Raw genomic sequence first — 23984 nt, 5'->3', positions numbered from 1 at the left:
TGAAATATGCTCTCTCACTGGACTCAGGCAGAAAGATTTTGAAGAATCAGAAAGATCTGTCTCATTTGGGAAGTGCATCATGTGGGATGCATTGCCTTGGAAGGAGATTTGTCCCATTAATAGGATGGATGACAACCCCTGCCCACTGGGACAATTATTAAGGTCACTTCAAGGTTGAAGGAGATGCTTCTTCCAGCCAATTTTCTATCACCAAGGAGAAATTGTTTTTCCGCAATGTGTATAAAAGAGGTTAAACCAACCCAATAGGGGAGAGGCTCATCCCTTCAATTAAGGTACTCAGCCTGTTTTCCACCAGGTATCTAGACAGTGTCTCTCCATGGAGTCAGTTTAAGCAGAAATGGCAGCTATTTACTCTTGTTTGCAGTCATATTTATACATTTAGTCCACATGTTTATTTCCCCTTAGTTCCTACTTGTCTTCATAATGATGCTGATCAGGTAGACAGGAAAAGATCAGAGGGTCATTTTACTATGTACACATCTGTACTGCCAGAGTGATTGCTCTGCTGCCTGACTGTCCTGTGGAAAAACCCTTTAGTGAGGACTTGCAAAGGCTATACTGCGGGTGTGGCCCACCAAGGCCTCTGCGAGAAGGCCCCTTATCCACCTTCATTATAGCCATGTTCTCCCAAACCTGTCCTTCCAGACTCTGCCCCACACAGAGCTGCTTATAAGTTCTGCCTCCTGACTCTGGGTCTGCCAATCTGACTTGTGCCGCATCCCTCTGACCTCTCCATCACATACTCACTTGGTGCTTTTCTCACAGCCTCTACAGAACCTGCCTTGTTTCCTTCTTGTACTTCTGCTACACAGTGGTTGAATTGGCAAGTCACTCTTTGGAGCATCAATCACATACCCAGTCATCATGCTTGGAATACTTTGGGGATGCTTTTGCCTATATCGATTTTTCTTTGTTAGACTGAGCCCCAGAGAAGCAGAAACCTTGGCTAATTCATCTTTGTCTTAGCTCTTCCATAGCTTACTAAGATGATGACCTTGGCAACTGCCTTCATCTCTCTGAGCCTCAGTTTCTTCATCAGTAAAAGTGGGAGATGATAGTGATCGCATTGTGGCATGGTTGAGAGAATTAAATCATATAATGTTCTTAAAACGTAGTGCCTGATATCTAATAAACAATCAGTAAATTTTAGCTTGTATCATTGTTATTTTCATTAGCATTATCCTTTGCAATTATTACATTTACTGCCTTATAGTAACCTCAAGCAAGGGCGTGGATGGTTGGATGGGTAGATGGATGGGAGGGAGGGCAAAAATAGAAACGCAGTTCCATTTGGTGAGCACAACTTTTCTTTTAGGGTGTCAATTCTCAGCCATTGAAAGTTGTTGAATTGGTACCTCTTTGGGTAGCATGGAGGAGGTTACATGTTTATAGATGTTGGAAAATAAATTTTAAAGTAATGAAATGTACAGTAATTATTTTGGGAAAATAACACAAATTTTGTCTTCTAGGAATCTATGAACACATTTATCATCTAGGAGCCAGGGCTACCTTGCTGTGGCATGGCCATGTGAACATACTAGCCTGCCATTGCTTGGCTTGGAGAGGGACTGGCACCTCTGAGTTCTGCCAAGCCTATTCTTTGACCTCCACTGAGACCACCTACACAGTCATTGGCGCAGCAAAATCCATGATGTTAGGGTTAATATTTGGTTATTCTCAGAGAAATCCTGGTTTATGTAAGACTTGGGAAAAATATTTCAGTGTCTGTGGTTCAGAATTATATTTCTCAACTTGGCCCATGAATGCAGCTTGGTTTTTCTCCTTGTACCATCTAACCACCCCCATTGTCACATTGGAGTTCTACTTTTACATAATTGACATGTTGGGAAGTTTGTGCCTAAACCACACTGAAATCACATTTTAATAACATGGGAACTATCTTTTCCCCCCAGTAAATTGTTGAAAAGCTAATTCTTGTCAGCCTAAAAACTTGAATATACATTTGAAATAAATCACCAGCATTACACTGTGGCAGCCTGCTGAAAATCCCCAAAGAAGAATATATTTTTAGGTGAACTACTTGTTGCCGTACTGTGTTTTTAATACTATGAATCCTTTCTTTTCTTCATTTTGTAAGAATCTACTGTGTACCTTGTCATTCAGGAAAATATAAACAGAGCCTCTCAATTAGCAGTGACGTTCTTCAGGTTGCCTTTAAGGTCAACCTGCTCTTATAGCTTATTCACCAGCTCAGAATAAAAAAGATGTTTGAGCTGACATAATGCAATAATTTATAACCAAAACCAAAGAGGAGAAAAATGCTTCTGTTTGTCTCAGAAGTACAAGTAATGGGTAAGTCCACAAATTATACAGCTTTGGGAAACGGATCTTGGCAGAATGTCTCCCTCCTAAAATGACCGCAGTTCCTCAGTCTCCCATATCAGCTCTCCAGACTCCCTAGAGACTGTATCTTGAGGACAGTGCTTCTCAACTTGTCCATGTTGTGGAATCAGCTGGGGATTTTATACGTCACTGATGCCTGGCTGCTACCCCCTGACGTGTTGATTTGAGTGTTCTGGGGTGTGCACTGGGCATTCGGACTTTGAAAAAAGCTCCCCAGGTGATGTTCACGTGGTACTGTGTGGGGCACTGCGCACAATCCACCCAGCAGGTCTAAGTCCTGGTTATTCTCTGCCCACTCATCAGTTGATGACCATCTGGGCTGTTTATACATCTTGGCTATTATGAATGGCGCTGCTATGAACATTCATGTACAGGTTTTTGTATAGATATAGTCATTTCTCGTGTATGTGTCTAGGAGTCAGTTGCTGGATCATATAGTAACTTTATGTTTAACTTTTTGAGGAACTTTTCATTCTTTTTCACAGCTGCGGCACCATTTTACATTCTCACTAGCAGTACATGGGGATCCCAGTTTCTCCACATCCTTGTCAACACTTGTTATTGTCCTTTTAAAAACTTAAGTTATAGCTATCCTTTTTTATTATAACTATACTACTAAGTGTGAAGTGGTTATGTTACGTATATTCTTTTATATCTAAGCACATATATTTTTTTCTTTATAGTGAGTATGTCATGAGCACTTTTTCATGTTATTAAATATTCTTCTCTAATTTGAATGTTAAGGACTTTACTGTGATCCATTGCAAAGAGGTAAAATTATTTAACTTACCTTGAACTTTTGGTTGCTAGGTTTTTATTATACTATAATCATGTTTTGTACTTACTTTTTTTTGGATCTTGTTTTCTTAGGATCAATTCCTATAAGAGGAGTTTCTGGGACAAAGCATATGGATATCTTTTAATCATCTGTAAAATCAAATCACCCTCCATAAAAGTTACATGTAACTCTTATCCCTTCCTCAAAAACTAGGCAATACTATTAAGATATAAAATATGATTTATACAACTTGCTTTTATTAATTAAAGTGAAATGTTTATTATAAATGCAAGATTTCAGTTTACTCGTCATTGAAGTTCTTTTCTCAGTTGCTTTTCAAATCATCTGAGGCCATTGCAGCCACAGAGAAAAGAAACCACTTCCTGGTAGATCGGAAGAGAAATCTTAGCTTTTCTGTCATTGGTGAGGAAGTCTGGGGTTGGTCAATGGCACTGAGTGGTGAGGAAGTGGGGCTGAGCCCTGGACTGGGAGTCAGGAAGGACTGGCTGTCATTCACCTCTTCATTTATCATTTTCTAGATCATTCTTTGTCTTAGATGGTGGTGCATTTTAATAGCATCAACTAAGCTCCAGCATGTAACTCTGGTGATTTTTCAGGAACTTCCTCTAATATAGCTCTGGCTCTTAGGGCAGGACTGGCCACATTGTTAGAGGGAAGGCTTCACATTAATCTTGGACAAGAAGTAGCTATGCCCTTTAAAGACCCTGATACCAAAATAGACTTTTAACTTCAGGCTCCTCGGTCCTTTTTGACCCTCAGGTGCCTTGGACCAAACAGATCTTTCCTCCTTCCTTCCCTTCCTGTGTAGGGTGTCCATGCTTAGTGGAGTTTTGCATCAGGTCCATTATTTTCTGAAGCCCCTTCTCTGCTATCCTGGTGGAAGTCTGGGTTTGCTGTTTAGCATCTGCAAGGGCTGGCAGCCAACTGCGGCTTCTCATTCTGCCTTTTCTATTGTGCATGTCTTCTTGGGACAGTTTTTGATATGATCACATTTGCCTAATTTTATTTTGTTTGAAAAGGTTTAAATGGCTTTACGATTTTAAAGGCCAATGTTTAACCTGTTTATTTTGATACTATGATAAATAATGTTATATTACACAAGTTCTGTGACCACAGAAATGATACATGTCAGTTGTAGAACATTGGAAAACTATGGGAAACCTGGGGGCCACTTAACTCATTCTGAGGGTTTTAGACTAGGCGTCTCAGAACCCTGGGATTTTTTTTTGTAAATTGAGCTATAATTTATATACTGTAAATTCATCACTCTAAAGTGCATAATTCAATGTTTTTTAGTATAGTCACAGAGTTGTAGAACCATCACCACTAATTCCTGAACATTTGCATTACTCCAAGAAGAAACCCTATATCCATTAAGCAGTCATTCCCTATCTTTCTCTTGCCCCCTCCACCCTAGGCAGTCACTAATCTATTTTCTGTCTCTACCTATTGGCCTATTCTGGACATTTCATATGAATGGAATCATACAATAAGTTTTCTCTGGCTTCTTTCATTTTTTTAAAAAAATGTATTGATTGATTGAAGAGATAGAGGAAGGGAGGAGGGAGAGAAAGAGAGAGAAATCGATTTGTTTTTCCACTTATTTATGCATTCATTAGTTGATTCTTCTATGTGCCCTGACTGGGGATTGAACTGGCAAACTTGGTGTATTGGGATGACACTCTAACCACTGAGATACCTGACCAGGCTGTGTGTGGCTTCTTTCACTTAACCGTGTTTTCAAGGTTAAATCCATGTTGTCGTGTGTCAGTGCTTCATTGCTTTTTATGGCTGAATAATATCCCATCCTATGGTTAGACCACATTTTGTTTATACATTCATCAGTTGATGGACTTTTAGTTTATTTCCACTTTTTGGCTACTATAAATAATTCTGCTGTGAACATTATTCTCATTGTTTGCCCTCATAGAAGACATCATGATACTTAGGGGTGAAAGGGGTTGGAAGGTAGGTAGGGACAGTGAGACATCTCTTTGGGGATCAGCGTTCCTTTAGATATCAACACCATGACCCCTTCTGAGCTCCTCTTGAAGGACTGTCCACTGGGACATGCTCAGGGGTCCTCTAATCACTGGAGAAGCATGTATCCTCGAGAGAAAGTTTTCAAGTCTATGATCATAGCCAACAAGAGACCAAGATGTTGAGTGACCCCTGTTTGGTTTAAGAAGAGAGCATTAGCACAAAGTAACAGATGGAATCCAACTTGGGCTCAATTATTTTGTAAAGCTTTTTGTTTATTTGACCTCTCCTGACCCAGGAAATAATTCTAACCAATCAGTGCTGGCTCCCTTTGACCCTGGGGTCTGGTTGCTTTACAGCTGATGACAGCGGGGCCACACTGCTACCACATCTGAATTAATCCTCAACTCCAGCGCTGCGTGCTGTTCTCTGGCAAGGTTGTATTTCTTCATTAGCTATTCCCAGGGCCTTGGGAGTCCCAGAGGATGTCAGAGTACATTAATTTTTATCATAACATGGAATCTTTCAGGTCTGAATGGCAGCACAGCTGTCAGGGGCTTTCTGAACTCTGTTACAGCTCCATATATCTCTAGGCAAGGAAATTTACAAAATGTATGAGATGTTTTATTGTTTGAGTGACTTGACCATGCGCTTAAGCACATTCCCCAATTAATTTTTTTCCCTATTGTCTCTGTAAGTTCACCTCTGCCACCCCACATTGAAACCCCCTTCCTACATGTAACTGTGTGAGGTATGTTTTAAATAAAGTCTCTGCATAATAATAATGAAATGATCATTAGGTACTTATACTATTCTACAAATAGATATAAAAATGAATGTTCCCAACATTCTTTCAGCAGTATTTATGCATCCATGATATCAGGAGTTTGTAAATAGTGTCTTCTACTGCTTTATATTGCTTCATGTCCACAAAATATACTTTTAATTTGAAGGAATGCCAATGCCTTTCTAGAAAGGCTAGTTATTTCTTTATTGCCTTTCCCTCCGCTACTTTCCAGTGGAGTAGAATGCTTTCAGGAGTGCATGTTATTTGGAGAGGAAGCCCAGGTATAATTTTAATAGAAGTGCTGTCAACAAATGCCAGCTTTCACCTATGCTCAAGACCCTGTACTGGACACTGTGGCATGGACCTAAGAACCTTCCCACAAGGAAATCCTTGTCAAAGGGAGAAGGCGGCATTTTCAGTTGTAAGAGCAAATGTGTTTTCAGTAGGCATACCAAGTCATTTACTGCCAGCTCTAGTCCCTCCCTCAAGTTTCCTGGATAATTTCAATTTCTTAGTAGGGGATGTGTTTTTTAAGGCCACACGGACTGTTCATTTAGTGACTCCCACTGCCCGGCAGCCTAACTATATCAGCTTGTGAGCCATAGGGCTCAGTTCCCCAAAGTTTACAGATCACCATTCACACTTAAAATGTTTACCGGCCAATATTCTACTTACGATAATACATGCCATTTTTTAAAACCCCAGATCAGAGCAGCTACCCCACTTAGTGGATATTTGTGCAAAGGATGAGGTTGAGAAAGATAGATGAGTTGGTTCCCAGTGCATTTTTTAACATTAAATACAGGTGGTCGTTCAATATGACAAAAATTAGGCAAGTGGCATGTATTGTGGAGAGTGGTGGCATAGAGACGGGTATGGGTTTTTAAAAAAGTACTGACTGCATGCAGTGCTTTAAAAATCAAAATGACAGTGAACTTAATAGGTGTGAACAGAGATGCAGAGAATATGTGTGAACAGAGATGCAGAGAGCTTTCACAGGTGATATTTAACTTTCAGGGGTTCAGTGATTCAGCATCTTCTATTGTCTGTCATGCACGGTGCTAGGTGTGGGAGCAAAAGAGGGGCTGTCCTTCAGAGGTGTCTAGTCCATTGTTGTGACATCCTGTATTTTGTGATGGGAGAACTGAGGGTCATAGACACAAATTCCATCTGCTCTCAGTCAGGCCAACCCCAGCTCTCCCCATCCACCAGCCTCTTCCCTTCATTTGCATGAATAATGTTCACATTCTCTGCATTCCCTTGTGGAGTTTACTAAACTTCAATTTGGCCTCCCCAGATTTTTTACATATCACAAGTGAATTTTCTTAGGACCTGACCATGATTCATTTGTCAGATGAACAAATGGGAATGTGCTAAGAGAGACTTGGGTTAATTTGCATTTTCTCAATCTATGGGAGCTATGTTCAAGTGAGGTGACTAGGTTATAAGCATAGTGGAAGTTATTTATTCCTATTCTTCCAACCTTCCCATCTTTATTGTACTTGTCATTGATTGTCCACTTTATTAAATACTAGTGGCCTGGTGTACAAATTCGTGCACATTGAAAGGAAATTAATTAGAAGAAATATTTTAATATTGCTGTTCGCCCTTTCTCTATAATAGAAGTGTCAACCAAATTCATGATTGACAATGACAGATTGAAACACATGTGTGAGGTTGGTGCCAGTGAGAGTTTTAAATGTATCACACATATGCTAGTCAACTTAGCCTTTTATCCTCTATAATAAAAGCCTAGGTGGTGTCACACACTCGTGTGATGTCATCACAAGATGGCCACCACAAGATGGCTGCCACAAGATGGCCAGCAGGGGAGGGCAGTTGTGGGCGATCAGGCTGGCACAGGAGGGCAGTTGGGAGCAAACAGGCCTGCAAGGGAGGGAAGTTGTGGGCAATCAGACCGGCAGGGTGGGCAGTTGGGGGTGAATAGGCCAGCAGGGGAGGGCAGTTGGATGCGACCAGGCCGGCAGGGGAGGGCAGTTGAGGGAGACCAGGCCTGCAGGGGAGGGCAGTTGAGGGAGACCAGGCCTTCAGGGGAGGGCAGTTGGGGGGACCAGGCCTATAGGAGATGGCAGTTGAGGGCCATCAGGCCTGCAGGGGAGGGCAGTTGGGGGCGATCAGGCTGGCAGGGGAGAGCAGTTGAGGTGATAAGGCCAGCAGGAAAGCAGTTAAGTGTCAATCAGGCCGGCAGGGGAGCAGTTAGGGGGCGATCAGATTGGCAGGCAGAAGCAGTTAGGGGCAATTAGGCAGGCAGGCAGATGAGCTGTTAGTAGCCAGCAGTCCTGGATTATGAGAGGGATGTCTGACTGTCACATGTGGGATCGGGCCTAAACTGGCAGTCAGACATCCCCCAAGGGGTCCCAGATTGGAGAGGGTGCAGGCCAGGCTGAGGGATTCCACCCCCCTTCTCTCCCCCCCGCCCCGCATGAATTTTGTGCACCAGGCCTCTAGTAGATATAGAATAAACTTGCTTAATTAGACCTGCTTTCTGATTTAGCTAAACTTTTTCCAGCCCAGTGAAGCACCCCAACTCCTCTTTCAGGTAATTGTCGGCAACACAGCAGTAAATACCAACATGAAGCAGATTATTATTGTAGTTCACGCAGGGAGAACTAAGAGTAAAATATTTAACTGCAGCAGTGTTTGACTATATTCTGCGCAATGAGAAAACGTGAGGTCATTTTCAAGGTCCACGATTTCTTCTTTTCAGTTGGGTCAAGTTTCTAAGCTTTCTAAATCTCTGTTTTTCGGCTAATGAAAAGAAAATAGGATTCTACCAAGTCTCCTATCTACCTACTCCAGGACTTCTGAGAGGATCAAATGAGATGAGGCGTAGAAAAATGCTTCACAGACATTTGGTTAAAGTGTAAAATGTTTGCACCTGGCTATAAAGCAAGTCATGTTCCTGGGCTGAAGAAACTCCAAGGAGGCTAGTCGCTAGGGAGAGGAAGCTGGGTGTTGCCACGTGATGTCATTACCTAGTGCCCACAGTGACCATTTCTGGGCTGCTCTGGGCTTGTGGCCACGTTTTGGGGTCTCGGCAGCATCGGCTGTGATTTGGTGGGGTGTCACTCCAGGGTGGTGGTAGGGCCTGTGTCCCACTTGGTGGAAGCCGAGTGTTGCTTTGTTGGTGCTGGGTCTGTAGTGCCGTTTCTTTGTAAATGGCCAGTGTGTGTCTTGGCAGCTTCTGGGTTGAGCGTCTTCTCCCTGGTGGTCAGTATGCATCATAGTGACTGGTTGGATGGTTGGAGGGACACTTAGCATATTAGCCTTTTATATATATATACATATACATATACATATACATATACATATACATATACATATACATATACATATACATATACATATATTCCCAGAACAGAGGGCAATAAAGTCCCCATGTAAAGGGCAGGAGAAAAAATGGGAACAACTATAATTGTAGCATTATTGAAATATTATGCCAGTTGGATTAAGTGTCGTTGGTGGCATAATTATCAAATTGATGCATTTTTCCTAGAATGCCCTCTTAAAAGAGTATCATGTAAGTAGGTGTACTCCTGATATACATTTGCCCCCATTCAGAATAAATGAGCTTTAGATTTTGCTGCCAGGGATGCCTATGATGGAATGGGAAAGTATAATCAAGGTAATGGACATGAGGCAAAAATTTAAGGAAATAACAAAGAGTGTTTCCATTTTCTGTTAAGTGTATATACTGATGTTCTGGAATTCACTATAAGAAGTTGTAAATGGTGCATGAAATGAAAAATTCTTGGTGGTCTCCAGGGTATACAGCCAGTGCTCTGCTCTATTCCTGCTGATTGTTTTGGATTATTTTCTCTATTCCAATTTAAAAACAAAGTGTGGCTAGGTTATCTTGACAGCAGAATACACTCTGAGTTAATTATTATTTTAATACTGGATGTTGTCCCTCACATTCTCTAAATATGTGGAGCCTTTACGATTTAGAAACACAGCTGGGTGGTCACTGACCACCTAAGCTGATGTTGGTTTTACGTGTTCGTGTTTCTCTTGTGTTATTTGCTTTATTTCCTTGCACACTTATTCAGAAGCCTATCTCCCAGAGATATTCAGTAACTGCATGGGAAACAATATATAGGTATTTTATAAATGTTGGAGAAAATTATATACATATTTTATATCTCTGAATTATTGATGGGTATCATGTTCCAAAGTATAGCTCAATCCCTAGGAAATAGGCAGCTGAGAAAAAGAAAATGGTCTGTTTTAGGTACCATCTCTCCCAGGGCCAGCGCTAGGCACTTACCATTTCTCTCTAATTCTCACAACCATCAAACAAGCTGGTTATTATTATTCCCTTTTATCATTATTATCATTGTGAGTTTGAGAGGCTAATTACATATTTTTTCCCTGGTACATTACAGCAAATAAGGACTTTTTAAAAAGCTTGCCTATATGACACCTAAAATCCTCCTCCTGAGTTTTGCTAGTGTCATGCATCATGCATGTTGGGCATTGTGGTCCTGGTTTTGGTGATTGCTGGAGTGTAGGGAACCTTCCCTGGGCTTGAGGTCGCTGTAGAAGAGAATTGTTACGTTAAGCTTTATGCTGCCATCTTTGAGTTCAAAATAAACCGGCCTGAGCTATTTAAGCAGAATGCACCTTGGAATTCTATAATCTTTCTCCCCTCTTTTCCTGGGAGAAGAATACAACTGACCACCAGAAACAGTTGCTTTGGGGATTTTGGGTCCTTAGGCCCTTTCTATTGAATTTCAGAGTATTTCCAAATAGTATGAATGCTTGTTACTCCCTTGAGAAGTGCCCCAGATGGTATGACATTCTGTTTCAGGGAAAAATTGAAAAGTGTTTCCCTTTATATAACATTCTACTTAGCTCATTCTTTTGTTGTGTTTGAAATGGAATTCCCAAGAGCCACAATTGTGTAAACATTGCTGGGGTGTTTATTTAACCTGTGAAAGTCTGTCTTATTTTTTTTTTGGGGGGGGGGGCATGTTACAATTTTACTTACAAATCTTCACTGTAACTCAATGCCATGATGTTTGCTACTGCTTCTCACAGACTGTTTTAAAGTACACTTCTAAGTTCTCATGTTTGAAATTATGTATTTGATTCATAGGTTCCTTGAGTCATAATGGGCTAATCTTATCTCCAAAGCATAAATAACTGTCTTTATGATCAGTTAGACCCAAATCAACTTCCCCCCTCCTCCTTATGCCTTTTTTTTTTTTTTTTAGGGAATAATATATTGTAAAACATGGCTATGTAATGGCCTATAGACCAAATGTCATTGGCAAAATAGCATTGATTCAGATGTATCTATTCAGGAATGTACAGAAGGCTTCTTACCATATGCGAGACCTTGGGCGAACAAAGACCTCTCTCCTGGTGGACATTGATTGTTGCATAATGGCAGAAACAACATTTGTACATGTAGCACGTGATAGAAAAAGTATTAAATAATGTAGGAATGGACACACCCCAGGTAGAATAGAAAACCAAGCCTTCTGGGAGATGCTACAACTCAGAAGTTGATGTTCAATAAACACTCGGGCATGCTGGAGTTGGGTTGTTGCCAGTTACTGATGAGCATTCAGGGTAGTCAGTAGGGCTGAGAATGGCAGTGGACATTTGTGGAGGAAACTAATGGGATCCTGTCATCCTTCCTCCCCCACTCATTTACTAGTAGCTTGTTGTATTGGTAGTGACTAGAAGGTTAGGGAACCTGGGAAATAGCCAGTTTTCTTGCTCATGCAGCTATCTGTTGGTAGTAAGTCAAAGGATCTTTGTTTGTGTCTGTCTTTCTGTCAATCACTATCATCAACCTTGATAAAGGTATAGAGAAATGTTTGGAAAGTTCAAAAGAGGGAGATATTGCTTATTTTCCAGATGAGGTTCAAGGATTCTTTGAAAAAGGAAATGTCTTCTGAGTAACCCTTGGGAGATGGAGAAGGTTGTGACATGTAGAATGAAGGGTGACAGAGTGAAGTATCCTGGTGACAGAGTGAAGGATCCTGGTGATCTGTCTGAGTGGGAAACTAAAGTAACACAAGAATGCATTGAGCAGGGATCAGAAGGCAATGTGATAAAAGTGTCATGAGTTTTTATACTGTCCAGAAATCTCCATTCCTGTCATCACTTTGGATGAGAGTCCGATTGGAGATAGGCTGAAGTTCAAGCATTCTAACCCATTCTGACTTCTTAGTCACCTAATAGCACTGCTGCTCATAGCTGTGCAGGGTGTGCACTGACAACTCCGGGGATGCCTACCAGGGAGACCACTATCTGTGTTCAACCCCTCGGCCTGCAGCAGTATGCCTTCCTGTTGTCGTGTTTTAATGCCTATCTGTTTTCATGGCAAAGAATAGAGTTCAGTGGCAAATGTTCCTAGTTTTGAATTCTGGCTCCTTCAATTCCTGGCAGGAAACCTTTTGAAGCTTAATTTTCTCATCTGTGAAATGGTGATGATCTCTATCTTATGGGTTTCTATGATGATTAAAAATAGACTGGTAACATACCAAGACCTATCAACGATGTTTTCTCAGACTGAGATCATATGAATGCTCCAAGCAAGGGAAAGTTCTATAGATTTTCTACGCCTGTGTGATCAATTTCACAGGCATGCATTGAAAATTCTCTATGACCAAAGTCTCGGGGTCAGTTTTATATCATGACAAAGCTGCAGACTGCCCCTCTTCTGTTACAACATTTATAAGTAGGTTATAAAATTACATAAGAGAGGATTTTTTTGATTGATCAGAACATTCAGAGAATCTTCTCCAAGACAAGCTTTTCATAAGTTGCCTATGGAATTGTGTGGATACTAAATGTTTTACCAATTCAGATAAGGAGCCATTCCTTTGGTTGGGTGGTCCAGGGGATTCCACAGAAGAGGTGGGATTTGAGCCAGCTCTTGAAAGGACAGTGGGATGGTCAGCATGAGTCCCGTACACATGGACATGTATTCTCTAATCTCTACAATGTTAGGTTTACCTAATGGAATTTTAAAATTTTCTTCTCTTCTAAGTTATTCTCCTGGAACTCGGAGCAAGGCACATTGTCAATAGTCCATTCATATTTTACTTGAGTTTCATGAAATTCAGCAGTTTGCATCATGTGTCAGGTGCAAGGTGCTCTGCAAGTCACTCCTGAGTTGTGGAGACCAGTGAGGCCCGATTGCTGTAGTCCTACTGTGTGTAGTTGATACACTAGAGGAACACAAAGCACTACTGTTTCTCTCCATATTTAAAGTTAAGGTGCATTTTATATATAGAAAATTTACCTCTTTTATTATACAGTTCTGGGAGTTGCGACAAACACACAGTCATGGACTCACCACAACCAAAATACAGAGCAGTTCCATAGCTCCTCCCCCAAATTTTCCCTTTGCCCCCTTGTAGTAATTCCTGCCTCTTACACCCAGCCCCTGGCAACCATTGATTTTTTTCTGTCCCTAGAGTTTGCCTTCTCCAGAATGTTATATAAATGGAAGAATTTGGTATGTAGGTTTTTGAATCTGGTTTCTTTTACATAGCATGATGCATGTATTAGTTATCAGATGCTGTTAAATTATCCCCCAAACTTAGTGACTTAAAACAGCAAACATTTATTACCTCACTCTACTAGTTTTCTCTTGCTTTTGTAATAAATTACCACAAATTATTGGCTTAAAACAATACATATTCAGGGTGTAAGAATACATATGTCAATCAGTGTTTTATAACATAATAAAAATAATATTATAAATAAATCTACTAATTTGATAGGTTGAAATTATCTTTTTCAATATTTGCACCGGTGGGGTCCCTTGACCTGGCCAAAACCGGCTCTCTGACATCCCCCGAGGGGTCCAGGATTGTGAGAGGGTGGTTCTCGGGTGACACACCCTGGAATAGGGCTCCCTCCTCTCTGGTTCCAGGTGAGTCACCCAAGAACCGCAGCTACCAAGTCACGGCAGTTCGGCAGCTCCTGTGTTGAACGTCTGCCTCCTGGTAGTCAGTGCACATAATAGCTACTGGTCTGCCAGTTGGCCAGTTGCTTAGGCTTTTATATATATAGATAATGTTTTTAACTTGGCCCCAGTATTCATAATGAGTCCAGTAAGGGTGAAGGCAGAGCTGGCAAGGCCAGGTATGGGCTATTGCAGTGACCAAATCTAAAGATATCGAACAAGAAATGTGGAATAACATTGTCTTAGCTTGGGTTCCCTAGATATCAAGCCTGGGATGGGGATGTTTGCTCTGATGATTTATTGGGCAAGTGCTCTCAAGAGAAGGAGAGAAATAGGTTATTTAAACTGGAAACTAGTTTCAGCCTGATCCTATAGGGAGCTCTGGAGAAGGAATTATAGAGTTGGTTCTCTTATTTTCAGAGAGTACCTGGCTGTAGGGCATGACTTTCCAGATGTGATGATGTCCATCAATCAGGGACAATTTTCTGGAGAAGTCAGTGCTCATAGCAGTTGGGAATAGGTACACTGGACCTGTAAATCAGGGCTAGGCAGAACATCATAACACCCACTTCATTGGCAATGTAAAGGACTGGACAGAATATTAAGTCAGTGCTCACAGAGGTTGGGAATGGGTACACTGGACATGTAAAGCAGAACTAGACAGAACATCATAACAACCACTTCATTGGAATTATAAAGGACTAGACAAAGTATTAAAGAGACCCTGAAAGGTCTAGAGATATTGGCACTGATCAGTCATAGAGACTATGGGAGAAGATGTGATAGCAAATGTTTCCTTTTTTAAAAAAAATATTTTTATTTACTTCAGAGAGGAAGGGAGAGGGAGGGATAGAAACATCATTAGTGAGAGAGAGTCATTGATCAGCTGCCTCCTGCACCACCTCCCCCCCCCCAAAAAAAAAAAAAAAAACAACAACTGGGCATGTGCTCTTGACCAGAATCGAACTTGAGACCCTTCAGTCTGTAGGTCGAGCCAATGCTCTATCTACTGAGCCAAATTACCTAGGTCTGAACGTTTCTTTTTTTTCTTTTTTTAAAGTTTTTATTGATTTTAGAGGGAGGAAAGGAGAGAGAAATAGAAACATTGATGAGAGAGAAACATAGATTAGCTGCCTCCTGCACACCCCCCACTTGGGATCTAGCCTATAAACAGGCAGCAAATGTTTCCGTGATGTTTATATTAGGAGACTGGTTAGAGAGTATCTCCCATTGCAGAAATAAGAACATTTCTAATGGTGGAAAACTTAGAGAGAAGATAAAGAGTTTAGATTTGGGATAGTAGGAATGAGATTCTGTTACTTCGGGATATAGGGGCTGGAGCTGTGGGTGAGAAGTTGGCCATCGTAAAGGATGAAATTGCTGTAGGGAAAGGTTTTGAGACTCACTCAAAGGAGGTTGAAAATGGAACTCTGAGTAGCTGAGGAAGGGCTGGAGGAGGCAGACAATGAGGCAGTGGTGGCATTAGGAGGAGGTCCAAGATTAGATGTATCTCAGAAACTGAGATGGGAAAGGGTCCAGGACTCAGGGAGGAAGGAGTGGATCTTTTGCGACAGAGGTCTGATCTCAACAGAAAGGAAGTTTTGGATGTAGAGCTTGTGAAGCCTTTGCTCTCCAAGCAGCTTTGATAGACTTTGGATGGTGATGAGACAGACTTCAGTTGGCTTGGTGAAAAGAAGTGCAGTTGGGTAAGGAAAGAGGTTGCCATAAAAGGGAAAAGAGAGGCTGGTACCCCTTGAAAGAGCCCCATTGTCAAAGTGACATTTCTTGCCAGCACTCTCTCCTGTCTATCTTCCTCTCTCTCTCTTTTTCTTCCACTTTCTTTCCTGATTTTCTCCAAACTCATGGTCAGGAAAATCTGACTAGCCCATTAGACAGCAAGAATGAACCCGTGGAGAGGGAGAGATTGAAAACGCCAGAAAGAGAGGACAGTCGATGGATGGGAATCTTGAGGGCCTGTACACCAGAAACTAATATAGTACATGTCAATTATACCCTAATTAAATGGGAAAAAGAAGGGAGAGTGGGAAGATAACATAGAGATCAGCTATCTAAGGGCCAGTAGGCGACAATCTTTGGACTAGGACCCTCTTTTGTTTGTTATCACCATTCAGTGCTCTTCCCAGTGAGAAGTACCACCTAAGACTACCCTGGATAGAAGCTTGGCCAATTGTCATGCCCATGGATAACAAGCAGAGCTTCCCATTGGTAAATTATTAGAATCCCACCCTCCTTATTCTTGAGTAGTTGTTCTCTGGCCCAAAGAAATGTTTTGGCCCTCAAGGATGCAATTGATTACTACTTTCTAAACATCACCCCCAGCTGCTCAGAGAAGGTGCTGGGTCCACTCAATAAAGAGATAGGAGCTTTCTCCATGGTAGTTCAGAAACACAGAGAGCAGGTGCAAAGGTGCACGTGTGTGTGCACGCACACACACCTATTAGAATCTCCTGTGCTATTCACCCAAGACAACCCTTCCTGTCCTCACTCACCTCTCACTGATCAGAATCCACCAAAGAAGAAAAATATCAGTCCCTGAAAGTGCTAATAGCATCAACTTTGGAATCCAAATGATACTCTTTTTGTTTCCATTCTATATTTATTGAATTTTCCTTTGATATTTTGTAAATATTAATCATCTCAGAGCCTTTTGAATTGCAATGGCTTATAGTCAAAACTGAGCAAAATGTACCATTTGAATAATAAAAACCTCATTAAAGCGAGGCTAAAGGAATTCTTTTCCTTTTGTACAAACCAATTAGGTGTCTTTTCAATTAGAAAAAAAAAAGTCTAGCACTTTATAGTTTCATATTCCATAAGCCTGTTTTTAATTAATGGAGGTGACAAGTTTTAGGTACAGGGTACATATTTTGCCTCTGGTGTTGTGCAGTTAACACTAATAAAGGGTATTAAAATTTGGTGAAACAGGAAAGGGTGTTTGGGTCCTCCAGGCCGAGGTCTTTGGTAAGCAAGTTTTTTTTTTACTTGATTCAGTTTGCATTTTCTTGACAAAATGCACAGGCAGGGATAAAGGTGTTATGAAGAGGTTATGGTGCCAAAATTCCAAATCCCCAGGCCTGTCTTAAAGACAGGGAAATGCTGAAAAAATAGCTTAGAAGAGTTTTATTTTCTCTTGCAGACAAAAGGGAAGGGTAGAGACAGAAGAAGTGATAGTGACTTAATCTGGTCAGTATTTTACAGGATAATGGGGCTTAGCTCCTCTTTCTTCTGCTGTTGGATTTTAAGGTACTTCTAGTTTATATACCTCTTACAGTTCTAGCTCAAATATAATTATCTCATCCTTATGAGTAAACTTTTATATAAATGTTGAGTATTTTCTTAGGAAAGAAACTTAGAAACTTGTCTTAGTTTGCTAGAGCTGGTATAACAAATTACCACAAATTTGATGATCTAAAACAAGAGAAACTTAGCCTATCAAAGTTCTGGAGGCCAGATGTCCAAAATCAGGGTGTCGGCAGTGCTGGTTCTTTCTCGATGCTCTGAGGGAGAGTCCATTCAGTGCCTGTCTCCCAGCTTCTGGTGCAGGTTGGCAATCAGTGGCATTCCTTGGCTTTTAGATGCAACACTGCAGTCTCTGCCTTGGCCCTCATATATCCTTCTCTGGAGTCACCTGCCTGGCTCTTCTTTTGTAAGGACACTTGTCATTGGTTAGTTCCACCTTAATACAGGATGATCTCATCTCATGATATGAATTTAATTACATTTGCCAAGATCCTTTTCCCAAATAAGGCCACATTCACAGGTTCCTAGTGGACATATCTATTAGGGCCCATCATTTAACCCCCTACAGAAGCAGTGGCATATCATAGGGTTATAAGAGGCTGTGCCCCATATGTAGGCAAAATGGGGGAGCATGATTTGTAGAGAATTCAAAACCAATAATAAAACTGACTAAAGGTTGCTGTGTTTTATTATGATCATACAGTGGCAATTCTAAACATTATCAGTCATAAACTATTTCTCTCTCAAGGTGTGAACTGTTGCCTCAGCACTGCCCCCTATGTACTCTCGGAAACAGGATGACTGAGTGAAATAATGTGAAGTTTTCTAATTCTTATGATATATATTTTCAACTTAATATATAGAGTACAGGAATGTAATCACCAAGTTTATACAAAATAAAAAAGATAATATAAATAAATCTGCTCATTTAATAGAGAAAATCTTATTTACAATTTTGCTACTAGTAGAGTTTAACATGTTTCATCTTGTATTGCTTACTTTGTAATCTAGTTCTATAAAATTTTAAAATGCCATTATCCATACTTCCACAGGAATCAGAAGTTTTATTATTGATTTGTAAGCATTCTTTATATATTAAAACTATAGGTCCTTTATAGCATTGCACGAATTTGTCATTGTTCCTTTTTACTTTATTTAGATAACATTATTTTAGTTTTTAGAGTGTTTCCTTTATTTATTTAGTTTTTAATACGTTTTTATTGATTTCAGAGAAAGGAAGAGAGAGAGATTGAAACATCAGTGATGAGAGAGAAACAATGAATTGTTGCTCCCTGCATGCCCCCCACTGGGGATCAAGCATGAAACCAGGCATGTGCCCTGATCAGGAATCAAACTGTTGACCTCATGGTGCATGGGACAGTGCTCAATCCACTGAGCCAAATGGGCCGGGCTATGCTTCCCTTTATTACATACCAATGTTTGTTTTTAAAAATTCATGACTCTGGCTACAGTCTTTCATGAGGTTGAAACAAAATCAGATTGTTAGAAAAAGTAATAGCTCTATGAAAAGTTTCTATAAAGGAACATTGACTTTCTAAAAATAAAAATACAGGAAATTATTTTACTTTCTATATCACATAGGAAATATTACCTGCAAGCCATTGGTGTGGAATTTGAACTGTATAAGAAAACATCACCCTCAATTACCAGTTCCCATAATTTCCAGGATTTAGAAACTCAAAGACCTTGGTGATTTGTCTGAAACAGACAAAATTCAGACCTTTAAACTTATCATCCAGTACTCTTCTAAAACCCCACCCTATCTCTTTTTCTCTTGTTTTATTTGTTAGCCAAATTCCCAAATGCTTTTTTTCTATCAAGCATTTAGTTGATTATATTGTTTCTTATTATAAAGATATCATATGTTAATTATGGGGAAAAGATGAAGAAAATATGAATGAACTCAGAAAAAAAACAATTGAAGACACATTGGATTCTGTGGTAGCAGTTAGACATGAGCAGAGCAAGGACCCTGGGCCAGGTACAGGAGGTCACCAGGGTGGAAAGTCCCAGGTGCCTAGCAGAACTGGGAAAACAGGACCTTGGCCCCAGGATAACCTTTCCTCCCCTTGCATATCGGTGGTGTGGCCATGCGGTTTAGACCCCCTGACCTTTCATATCACTGGTCATGTGCTTCAGACCTTCCCCTCACCTTTCCTACCCTGGTAGGTCCCTAGTTATGTGGTAGACACCCTTGGAGAGGAACAAGGGGTCAAAGAGTGGCCTCATGTGACTCCCATGCAAGCCCTTGCACAACCATTCCCTTAATCTAGGGAATTGACTCCTAAGGACAAAATCTAGGCCTCAGTTGTGTTTCAGCTTCAGGCCCAGAAATGCAGCAACACCAGACAAGCGATGCCATGGCTGACATCAGAACAAGCTGCATCGACTAATGACCCCCTACCCTAGGGCTGACCAATCATTGGAGACCATGACCTTGATTTCATATACCTGGAAAGCTGATGAATATTCTATTGAGATTCTCCCCTAGAACCTCCCCTAAAATCCCCAGCTTTAATAGCTCTTAGGACTGAGGACCAAGATGCTATCACTCTCTAAACCTACTGGAATTTTTTTTTTTTTTTGAGTATACTTCGCTTTATTTCTCCTAAGCTTCAAGCGCCATTCCTTTACCTCTATAACTTGTAAGGCTCACTTCTCTCTGTGACTTTCTAAATATACTTTTTCTTATAGTTTGAGTCTTGGTTCTGAATTCTTTCTTAGCCAGAACTCAAGCACCAAGGTTGCTGAATCAAGGTCTAATACCAGTGCCGTTTTCTCCACCTACATTTCCACCCACCCCTAAAGATAACTACTGTTAACATTTTTGTGTATACTTCATTACCACTGTGTGTGTGCTCTGTGCATTTGTGATCATATAATAGTGTATATTTTGTTTTTTTTATCATGAAGGTTTTACCAGGATCAATAGATTTGTTTATTTGTTATTTTAATGGCTGCATAGTTTCCTATAATATACATATATTCAAATTCATTTAATGATTTCCCAGTTGTATATTTTGTTTAATTCTAATATGTTGTTTTTATGTTGCAATTACAACACTGGGTAGCCTTGAATGTATTTCTTTATAAAATTCTTATTAGTACCTTAGGATGATTTCCCACAAGTACAGTTTCTTTAAAACGATTTAGGATTTTTATTCACAGGAAAAGCTTACTTAATATTTTTAAAATTTTTATTATGAAATAAATATATACCAAATAAAATATTATAAGAGGCCTCCACTTACCTACCTGCAAAGCTCATTTCTAAAATGTAGATTTAATCTTACTTCTAGAAGAAATATACAAACCATATGTACCTGTCTCTTTAGACAGAGCATTTCTACCTTGGTAAGTTTACTGAGCACCTACTAAATACTGGTTCCTACGTTCACCTTTTTGCAGCATATTTTTCTTTTGTATTTACTTTAAGGACTATGTTGAAGAAGCTGAGAATTGGAAGAATTAAGAAGCATAGATTCAGCGAGGTGGTAGAATCTAGGTTCCACCCAAGGTGACCAACACAACCTGGTTTGCCCACTAAGGCCCTGGTTTTAGCACTGAAAGTCCTGCATCCCAGGAACCCCTTCCTTCCACCAGCAACCCTGGACAGTTGCCAACTCCAAGTCCAAGCCCTTCCCCTTCAGAGTGATTTAAGATGCAGCATTCTGGGATATCCTATTTCCAAGGGACTGGAATCTTGAAGATAGCGAATAATTGTTTATTCCTGAGAGAGCATGAGTTATCCTTGATTTTAGAGTGTTTATGCCTATATAACGTTGGCTGTTTTATTTTTCAGGTCTCTGCATGTGCTCGTGTGCAACGCAGCGGCTTTCGCTCTACCCTGGAGCCTCACAAAAGATGGTCTGGAGACCACCTTCCAGGTGAACCACCTGGGGCACTTTTACCTGGTCCAGCTCCTTCAGGATGTCTTGTGCCGCTCAGCCCCAGCCCGAGTGGTTGTGGTCTCCTCTGAGTCCCATAGGTGGGTTGGAATTCCATGTTTTGTTCCCTTATCGCCTTCTTGCACCAGCTAATATTCCCCCAAGGCTGTCTTTCTGAAAATAATTTTCATTAGTCCTACTCTGAAAAGTGTGAGTGCACTCGACCCTGCTTTATTTTTTGAGTTTTGTTTTCTTTTTGTGCGATTGTGGGAGATTATTTGGGGTTTTGAGTACAGTGATGTAGATTGTTTTTACAACTCTACTTCAAGCCCCTCATTGATTTTTCTTTGAGATGGAATAATAATTGATTAAATCTGAATGCCTGACCTTTATTGATTTGTCATTCAACAACTTCAACATCTCACCAAGAAGAATGTGCAGTTATTCTAGCAGGAGAAACAATGCAATTAAAGACTGCGTGATGAAATCCAATTGTTTTATAATGAGAAATTAGGGAATTCAATGCAGACATTAGCTGTGTAATTGTAGGAAGGGAAGTACTGTAGTTAGAACATATTAGAAATCTGGCCATGTCTCTTTTGGTTAAAATTTCAATTAAAACATCAGATGGCACTTCTTTTCTATCACCATTAGGAGGATATTCAATTGAGTAAAAAAAAAAAAATTGAAAATTTCATCGTATTTTCAGCATATTTGTTCCTACAGTTGGATAAACAACTATTTGTCTGAAGAGAAGTACTGGGGAAAGACAAAGGACTTGCTGGGTGAGGCTAGATTTAATGCATGTTAGGGAGATTTTCCTAGTATGGTTGGGAGCTTTCACTCTTAGCAAAGTAGCTGGAAAAATAATGTGCAAGGGCCTGTTTTCCCCCTTCTTCTCCGCTGTAAGTCCTGAAATGTTTTAGTGACCCAGAATGAAGCTTATTTTTAAAATCATGCTTCCATAAAATGTAACCCCTGGGACTTGTAAGAGAGAGACCAGCCAAGGGTTAGTCTGAATCCTTTATCACTCCCAAACACAGGGGCTTAGGGTCTAAGTGACACGCTGCAGAGAGATTTACTTCTCCCATTTTAAATTTATGATGGCTGAAATGAAAGGAAAATGCCAGTAATAATCCTCCCCCGTGTTAAAAGACATGGAGCATCTAGTAATTAGGTGGTAACGAAATCTGGACATCCTTATCTTTGCAAATCACACCAGGTTTGTTAAAGAAAGTGGAGTGGCCCCGTTAAGGCGTGAGGGAGGCCACTGAGGGGGCAGGCGCAGGCGAGCGAGCTCTGGAAATAAATCTGCCAGCCCCAGTCATGTGCCAGATGTGGAGGGCACCACGGGATGTGTTTAAATGAGCTGGTATTTAATGGGAGATTAGGTTGAATTGTCAGCTGCTCTCTTCCCTTTGTAAATCTGTATCTTGAATGCTATTTCATGGGACGTCTTTGTTCTCTCCTGAACTTCAGCAGTGTAATTCGTTCCTGCCTTAGAGATCTGATTCTTAATTTCATTTAAAAAGTTGAATTGGAAGGAAGGGCCTTTGACCCATTTTAGTTTATAGATAAGGCCTTCATGAAGTGTGAGAGGAGTCTCACTCCTGTCAGGTCCTTGGTGCTGGTTTTCTGCTTTCTGATGATCCTTTGCACATATTAAAGGGAATTCTCTCAATACGTTAATTCTCCCACTTTGGTTTGTTTATTACACTTTAATCACCCCCCACGGCACCAGAGAGCCAGTGTGCGCACTGGGTGCATAGGCCTGGGAACACACTTGCTCATTGCTCAAGGACCCAGAGCCTTAACCCATGTTGTAAAATGGAATGTTGATATCTAATTACCTCCATAAACCTTGGTGGAATCTCTTCCTTGGAGTCAAGACCCCGTGTTAGGGGAAAAATAAAGTCCTATGTTTGCAGAAAATATTATACCAGACTGCCCCAAGGCAAAATATTTATTAGCCCCCCTGTGTCTCCACTGTATTCTGGTTATTTATCTGGAGTGAATTGAGTTTCTGTATACCTAAAATACATCATATTAAAATGAGAACTTGACTTCTTAGCTATGAAAAATTTTCAGATAACAATTTAAATAGGAGGAAAAGCACAGTGCTGCCTGAACAAGTCTAAATGGCTACAGCTGTGTGGAGAGCTAAGCTGACATACACACACAGAAACACAGCTTCTGATACAAATTCTGTCTTATTCTTTAAACATACTAGCTTTTGTCTACATAGAATCCAGACTAATTACTTTAGTTTGGAAGTTTAAAAAACTTCAGTTAAAAAATAAATAAAAGGATCAGTGTAAATAGAAATACAAGCTAGAGGTTCCCTTATATAGCCAATGTTAATGTCCAGAGAGAAAATGTTAGCATGTTCTGGTACTGGTAGGAGGATCATTCTATTAAGACTTGATTGTTTGGCTTTGTCAGTTTTTCAGTTTGAAAGTAGAGTAGGCAGCCTTTGAAGAGTTGTTTTACTGCCTCTGGAGCTGAGAGGTGAATATGGTAGTTTCTCAGCAAGCCTGTCCTGGCTCAGAGGAATCAGAAGCCTTACCCACCCTTCCCACTTCCTGTAGCGCTGTCAATACAAGCTAATCAGACCTTAAAAATGGGTGCGCTGCCCAGGAGATCAGCTGGGCAGGAAATCAGGGGTCCACTTATGGGGGAGGCTGTGTGTAGAGGGTGGGGCCTAATATTTAGCAGCTGTGCTTCCTTCAAACCTTGCTTTAACCTGGTTCCATGTAATTTCTCATCATGATGTGTGTGTGTGTGTGTGTGTGTGTGTGTGTGTGTGTGTGTGTGTACGCGGGCGTGCGCGCGCTTTCTAGATTTCTAGGTTTCTAGATAGGGGGCTATGAATGAATGACTTATCTCTTTTTAGGAATTTAATCAACCCATTAT

The 23984-nt window shown here is 40.6% G+C and overlaps 1 protein-coding gene across 1 annotated transcript in view; it reads left to right on the top strand.

Moving 5' to 3' along the window:
- The window catches only part of WWOX (WW domain containing oxidoreductase), a 930714-nt gene that overhangs the window by 250974 nt on the left and 655756 nt on the right, over window positions 1-23984 (top strand). The window contains exon 7 of the mRNA XM_036345466.1: window positions 20987-21172. Within this exon, the coding sequence (XP_036201359.1) occupies window positions 20987-21172 (186 nt within the window). The remainder of the gene's footprint in view (window positions 1-20986; window positions 21173-23984) is intronic.

Source organism: Myotis myotis, unplaced genomic scaffold (assembly GCF_014108235.1).
Source record: "Myotis myotis isolate mMyoMyo1 unplaced genomic scaffold, mMyoMyo1.p scaffold_m19_p_19, whole genome shotgun sequence".
NCBI classification, from domain to species: Eukaryota; Metazoa; Chordata; class Mammalia; order Chiroptera; family Vespertilionidae; genus Myotis; species Myotis myotis.
This window is presented reverse-complemented; position numbering and strand designations above follow the sequence as displayed.